The 7373-nt window shown below is 34.6% G+C and overlaps 1 protein-coding gene across 2 annotated transcripts; it reads left to right on the forward strand.

Annotated features, from left to right (window-relative positions):
* The first annotated feature begins 311 nt into the window (after positions 1-311).
* On the forward strand, positions 312-7162 carry LOC115989774 (uncharacterized protein DDB_G0271670-like). Of its 2 annotated transcripts, XM_031113636.1 has the most exons (11): positions 318-864; positions 1647-1797; positions 2948-3015; positions 3505-3575; positions 3686-3952; positions 5072-5235; positions 5322-5377; positions 5486-5538; positions 6393-6564; positions 6669-6766; positions 6857-7162. In XM_031113636.1, the coding sequence occupies exons 1-11, from the start codon at positions 663-665 to the stop codon at positions 6959-6961; spliced, it is 1407 nt and encodes a 468-aa protein (XP_030969496.1). In that variant the 5' UTR covers positions 318-662; the 3' UTR covers positions 6962-7162. The 2 variants fall into 2 exon arrangements, with proteins under 2 accessions (XP_030969497.1, XP_030969496.1); XM_031113637.1 differs by lacking the exon at positions 6857-7162 and having other exon boundaries at positions 312-864; positions 6657-6749.
* The last annotated feature ends 211 nt before the right edge of the window (positions 7163-7373 follow it).

Raw genomic sequence — 7373 nt, forward strand, 5'->3', positions numbered from 1 at the left:
TAGATAAAAAAGTTTGCAGCAGTCAATATGAATGTTCTAAATTAATTACTATGACATGACAAAGAATCTCCTTTTTTTTTAATTATTAATCAAAGAGTTAATTACGTGTCTAATAATATCATTCTGAGTGTATTATTTTGAATGAGCAACATTTCTGTTTGTATGTGTGATTTGAAGTAAACGGGGTTGGAGAAGAAATTTCCTGGAAAAACATTTTCCTTTTTGTCTCCTAGTTCTCAATCATAGATTTTGCTCTTTTGCCATCCACATCTTAAAAAACATGGACAAATTTGTCTGCCGAACTCTGAACCCACCCATAGCCTTAGGCCATAGCGTGAACGCAAATAGGGTCCAAGTCCAAATCTTACCCTACCTTACCTTACCTTTTGCCCAACAAAAATAAAGAAAATTACACCTCATCATCTCTCATTGCCCATCCGTGCAGCAAATGAATGAATTATAGGAATTATGATTCCCCGCACGGGCACGGCATAGGCCTTTTTCCGTCTTTGTGGATCGTCATCGCATCGATGCTGACTTCACCTTGATTCAATCGAGGAATTAGGATTCCCTAGGAAATTGGATTCCCGTTTTTTCTTTTTCTTTTGGTGTTTTTTCCCTTTGAGCCTTCTATATATAGCAAGTGTAGTTACACAAGCAAAATGGCTTCGGCACCTCTGATTCACGCGCGCTGTGCTTATTCACCAAGATTTAGTAGTTGTAACCGCAGTAACTACTGTACCCCATCCTCAACGACCTCTTCTTCCTCGTCCTATTCCTCCTCATCTTCCTCCTCCTCTTCTTCTTCTTCTTCTTCTTCGTCTTCGTCCTTCAATCATGGTCATGGATTGAGCTTCTCTTCTGGTAACTACCTTTTCTTTTTCATTCATTCATTCATTTCTTTGTTTCTATCGCGTATTTCTGCAAGTGGGTTTTTGAATTTTGTTCCTATTTTGTATGTATTTGAATTTTTTATAATATGAATGGCATGTCTTCAATTTGTTTGTAATTAAAGTGTTTTGAAAATTTAATTTTCTTAAGTTAATTAATCTGGCAACATATGAACTTTCATATTCCAGATTCAAAAACAATAGCTTGTAGCTGACAAGTACTATGTTTTTTTTTTTTTTTAATAAGTTAGTACTATGTTATTTTTGGACCCTATTGCCATAAACAATCACTAATTTTAATTTAGTATCACTAACGAATGAAAAACATAGACGACAGAGGCGAAGAAAGAGTACTACATATATAGTGTGTCTAAATTGTCCTTGCTTTGGCAGCTTGCTTTGGTCAAACATTAATAACTAGGAGCAAAAATATATATTAAATAATGTAATATCTTATGTTGATGGTTAAGATTAGGTAGTTATGGTACATAACAAAAAAGAAGAAGTGTATACCATAGAATTCTCAAAATTTGTGTCAATGCTATAGAATTATAATGAGTTGGTACTATAATTTGGTGCCGAGAGAAGAATCTGATCAACATTTTGGCATTTATTCCTTCTGTAAATGTAATGGATGCTTTTTTCAATCTTGATAATTAATACCGAGTCAACTCTTGTATCTGTTATATCATCATACCTTGAGTGAGTGTGCTCGGATTTTCATTTTGGTTGAGGATGCTAGATAAACTCGTGCAGGCACAAGTAATAGTTGGAGACATCAAGGCCTTAAAGCTCAAGCTATGGGTACCACCACCCAGCAGGGAAATGTTGCATCAACCAAGCGCATTGCGAATGGGAAAAATGAACCCGATCATCTTCTTGTCCTAGTTCATGGCATCATGGCTAGGTATATGCTGGACAAAGACTATGCTCAAAATAGCACACACCTAGGGTAGAGATTGAGGAAGTGAGAGATAAATGGATAACATGCGCTATTTGTATGTGGTATGGTTGTTGTTCAGTTGAAAAAAGAGGTCCATATTTTTAAGCTTCATTCCAAATTATGCACACTAGCATGCATTAAAATTTTCCTCCTCTAAATTTCCTTCAGCATATTCCTTATTTTATTTTTTTGGGTTGATTTTATCACTGCTAGTTTGATATTTTAGTTTCTATAAGTTCAAGAATCTGAATCCCTTTTCCTCCATTAACTACTTTGCTGTGATTTATACTTGCAATGTTTATAATATGCATGGGAAGCCCCCAAAAATAATTTTAAAGGAATGAATTGAATGTTGCATCAATGATTCCCGTTAGCAAAGTCATACGAGCAGAAAAAAAAGAAAGAAGGGGGGATGGGGTGGATTTTTTACAAAGTGGGTCTATTTAAGTGTTTGCCTGAGTAGCACGCTTTTGACTCAATGCTTGTGTCTGATTCATTGCTTAGATAAAGTATGATCGTAGGACTAGTGGCATAGGTCAGATTTCATTATAATTCTTTTAGATGCCTTTCCTACTTTGGAAGCCTCTGTACTTGCTGGTGCTCCAATTACTTTTGCTGGCTTAATCCATTCTCATCTAAAAATATATTATTGCTATTAATCTTGTTACATGTGTTCTGCCTCGTTAAACTTAAGAATATGCATATTTTGATCTGTTGATACATTGTTAGTCCAGTTAGGTAGAATTTGGTAGCTTGATTAGATGTTAATTGGAAGCAATTTCAATGAAAGATGTAAATTTTATTTGTAAGAAGTAAAAAGGTCCTTTGAAAGTGGATGGTGAGTTTCTGTACAACTTGATACAAGTTTCAAAATTTCCATATTTTTTCTTCTCTTGTGCACTGTTGGATGTTCTTATAAGCTATTGCTTCTTTGATTTTCTTACATAAACTATTTCTGTTAAGAAATTATTCTCACACTTAGCTGATAGATCAAATGAGTATCAGGGTAGGGTCTTTCATGGTTATGTTTCCTACCAATTACTTCACAGTTATGTTTCTTTTGGGCTTTTATCTCTAAAGTGTATCAAGTTGACTGATTTTCTGAGTAGTGCAGCCCAAGTGACTGGTTATATGTAGAAGCAGAGTTAAAGAAGCGTCTAGGAAGAAACTTCTTAATTTATGGTATGTTCACTCAATCTCTCTTTCCTGTTTTTAATGTAACTCAACTCAATTCATAAATCCGTTTTTTGGGAGAGCTTCTTTTCATTAATTGAATTGAGTCGCACTAAAAGTTTCAACCATTATATGACATGTGACATATATAACCTAAATTCAGAACAATTGAGCTAAGCTTGGACTATCCTCAATATGTGATAAGATAGGAGCAACTGGCTCAGAGAAGTTGGATGCCATAAAAGAAGAATGATAATCACACCACTCAAAGGAAGTAATTGTATTTTTAGGGTGTTAATAGGAACAAATGACTGGAAAGAACCAGGTCAGAGTTGGTCTTGGTTTGAAAATTTTCATATTCTTAAACTTTGTTCTTCATGAACAATGGCACAAACGTGTTTGCATTGTGACATGAAAACTCACACTAAGATGTTAGGACTTCTACATAAGATTTTCCCTTCAAAAGCCTAGTGTTAGCTTTGTTTTTAATGTGTGCAGCGAGTTCATCTAACACCTTTACCAAAACCTTTTCTGGGATTGATGGAGCTGGAAAGCGATTAGCAGATGAAGTGAGCCTTCAAATCTTTGCAAAAACTTCTTTAAAAATTCTAGATCCATTTGTGTTTAATATAGCCTATGGCTTTGTTTGGAAATTACTTAATTTAGTTGTTATAAATAGGTTATGCAAGTTGTGCAAAAGACAGAGAGCCTGAAAAGGATCTCATTTTTGGCCCATTCTCTTGGTGGTTTGTTTGCAAGATATGCTATTTCTGTTCTTTATACACCACATGGCTCAAGTAGTGGCAAACATGATGATCCCAGCAGTTCTAATGTGGAAATTTCACAAGCAGAATGCTCTTCAAGACGAGGTATGATTGCTGGATTGGAGCCAATCAATTTTATTACCTTGGCAACTCCACATCTTGGGGTGAGAGGAAGAAAGCAGGTTTGTCTTTGAGGGTATAGCTTATTGCGTTTATTTTATCACAGTTATTATAATCACCCTCTATTGATGCCAATCTGAGCTTTTCTATTCCACCTTCTGTTTTTCATGTTGTGTTCAAATTTTACATTATTCTTACATGTATATGCTCATTTAATTGCACTACTGGGTTTTGCATGTAAGTGTGTGAATGGAGAAGAAAAAGTTAAGTTTCATTTCTGTTAGCTGAATTGTTAAAATTTTAGTAATTTTTTAAAATTATATCTCAGTTGTCTGGTTAATACTTGAAAAGCATAGGAGTATAAACTTGTAGAAGGATAAAAATGTTTCAATTATAGAAGCTTAAGATTTTGTTCCCTGACATTCAAGAGTTCCATAAAGTCAAAATGCTTGAGTTTTTTATATGCTTGTTTGCTTGACCCCTTTTTTTTCATTATTAATTTTAATCTCAATGTAGTATCTTTTTTTGAGGACTTGGTGTGTTCCACACGCACTCCAGGTCTTGAATCCATGACCTTATGGTCCACTCCTTTCTCATGGGGGAAGGAGTTTTCATTTGAGTTATGACTTATTGGCAAATGGTATGATCAATAACACTTATAATGCTCCTAAAAAAAAATAACACTTATAATGCTGTTAGTTTAAAGCTAAAATTGAAATACACACACGCACACACACACACACACACACACACATATATATAATAAAATACATAAGTCTATTGATAGGAATAAGGAGGAAACATATCATTATGATGAGGTAACATAATGTGAGTTTAATATGAAAATGATAATGATAATAATAATTTTAAACTGTTAAAGAATTCATATATTACTAATAAAGACTCCCTTTGGACCGGTAGTCTACTAGATTCATTAGCAAGAAACCAAAAAGTTAGAAACGGCAGTTCTTTCTTTTTAAAATTTAAGTGCTTAATGGTCCTATGAGATCCTGTTATCCCTTATGTTGATGATTCTAGAATTTCATAGAAACAACAAATTAATTACTAAAGAGTTAATGATTGCTGGTACTAGTATCAGGACTTGTGTCTCCTGAAACCACACAGTTCATTTCCCTTTCTTGTTTTGTTTTTTTAAGTATTATTTTTCTGTTCTTGTTCAGCTCCCATTCCTCTTTGGGCTTCCAATATTAGAGAAACTGGCTCTACCACTAGCTCCTATAATTGTTGGCCAAACCGGTAGTCAGCTGTTCCTCACTGATGGTAAACCCGAGAAACCACCTCTTCTATTAAGAATGGCCTCTGATTGTGAAGATGGAAAATTTATGTAAGTTGTAAAAGGAATTTATAGATGCTAAAGATATTTACTTCTCTTCCAGTAATCTAACGGTTCTAATCTGTTTCGATTTACAGATCAGCCCTTGGCACTTTTAGGAGTCGCATCCTATATGCTAATGTATCTTATGATCGTATCCCACTGCATTATTATTCCTTTCTTAGCTAAATTGAGCTGGCTGTGTAAAATTTCCTCTTATTTCTTCTATCATCATTATATCAATATCTTTAACATCACATAGATATGGTTGGTTGGCGCACATCTTCTATAAGAAGGGAGTCAGAACTTTCTAAGGTGAGTTTGTAATTTTTCTTCTTGAACTACATTATTCAAGACTGAGCATTCTATTAAGGACTGAGATAGAGAAATTAAAATGCGTATGAACAATTGCTACTATAATTAATGGAGTTGATGTCTTTTTTTTTTTTTTTTTTTTTTGAGAATCTAATGGAGTTGATGTCTTGATGGTAAGAAGTAGAATGCAAATTTATAGAGACTGTATCATATTGGAAACTTCACTTTAGCAACCCATTCAAGCAATTTTTGTTTTAGCAGCGTTATAGTAGCAATTTCCTGATTTTGAAATATTTAAGCTAATTTTAACTACATTAATTGAGTTTGCAAAACTTGGCTCGGCTTAAGAAATGCAGCTTGTAATTGATTGAACCAAATCCAGCTGTTAGACATACAGAGCAAAAATATGTCTCAGGCAACAGTGGCAAAGCACTTGTCCATAGGCAAACAATTCATTGTCCTTTGGAATCTTGTTTGATTGTTGTGAGTTGCATTTTGAGATTTGTGGTGCAAATATATGCAAAGATCTTTCTTTTTTTTGATAAAAAAATAGCATCTTTTCCAGATGCTAATATTCTTTTGATCCTATAATTCTTGATCTTTTTATAGAGCTAATAATATCATATCAATTTTTTTCTTGCTAATATGGTAAGGTTTTATACTATTTAAGCCCTTTATAGTTTAGATCTTATAGTATTTGTTGGTAACAAGCAACTTATAAATGTTAATTGCAAGAATGTTCTCAAGCTAATTTCTGAATTATTTGGGGATGGAAATTGTTGAAATATAAACTTTAAGTCGAGAGTCTGCCCTTACATTCATGCATCATCCTGATGTTTTTTCTACTTAATTAGAATCCCCCTCGAAGATCTTTGGATGGTTACAAGCATGTTGTAGATGTTGAGTATTGTCCCCCAGTTCCCTCCGATGGCCCCCAATTTCCTCCAGAAGCAGCCAAAGCAAAGGAAGCAGCACAAAACGCACCCAGCATGCAAAACACAGTTGATTATCATGAAATTGTGGAAGGTAACATCAATTGGGCATAGAAACTGATAATGTGACAATTATTTAAAGAGATTCTTACTGTGTTACATGACAATGAATAATGATAGTTTTAGTTTGTTAAACAGAGGAAATGATACGCGGATTACAGCAATTAGGATGGAAAAAGGTCGATGTCAGCTTTCATTCTGCATTCTGGCCCTTCTTCGCCCATAACAACATTCATGTACTGACTCCACCCCACCCAACTTTTTCATTTGGCAATGATTGCTCCTCAGTTTTTAGTTTTTTTATCTGATAGTTGCCCTGGATTTAGGTGAAAAATGAGTGGCTACACAATGCTGGTGCTGGAGTGGTTGCTCATGTTGCAGACAGCCTAAAACAACAAGAATCTTCCTCAGTCATTGCAGCCAGCCTGTAGCAATTAAAGTATATATAGGAATATAAGTGCATCATACCCCCTCCCCCTTCTCTCTCTCTCTCTCTCTCTCACAATTGCATTATAGTTGATACTTGTGGAACAGTCACATGATTCAAGCAATAGTACTTCCATTGGTCATTGATACATGTTTCTCAGAGTGAAACCACATTGGTTCCTCGCATATATTTCAAACTAATTTCTTGCATACATGAAATGGGGTGCGCAAGCACACTGTTGCTGACTTACCAAAGCACTTAACAAAGAAAACTAACTTTAATGACAGAAGCGTAATCAAGAGAGTCATGGGAGTAAAATTTTACAGGTTTCCAAAGCTTTTTTTTAATGTTTAGCCTTATTGGTGACTACATTGGTTTTGGGCAATGATGCGGGAATTTTTTTTTTTTTTTTTTTT

The sequence above is a fragment of the Quercus lobata genome, chromosome 5 (assembly GCF_001633185.2).
Source record: "Quercus lobata isolate SW786 chromosome 5, ValleyOak3.0 Primary Assembly, whole genome shotgun sequence".
Classification (NCBI taxonomy): domain Eukaryota; kingdom Viridiplantae; phylum Streptophyta; class Magnoliopsida; order Fagales; family Fagaceae; genus Quercus; species Quercus lobata.

Bases quoted from the DNA above. Each gene is read 5' to 3' on its own strand.
- LOC115989774 (XM_031113636.1), top strand. From the start codon at position 663: ATGGCTTCGGCACCTCTGATTCACGCGCGCTGTGCTTATTCACCAAGA. The intron at 3,953-5,071 runs GTTTGTCTTTGA...GTTCTTGTTCAG, and splicing joins GGGTGAGAGGAAGAAAGCAG to CTCCCATTCCTCTTTGGGCT. The intron at 5,539-6,392 runs GTGAGTTTGTAA...CTACTTAATTAG, and splicing joins GGGAGTCAGAACTTTCTAAG to AATCCCCCTCGAAGATCTTT.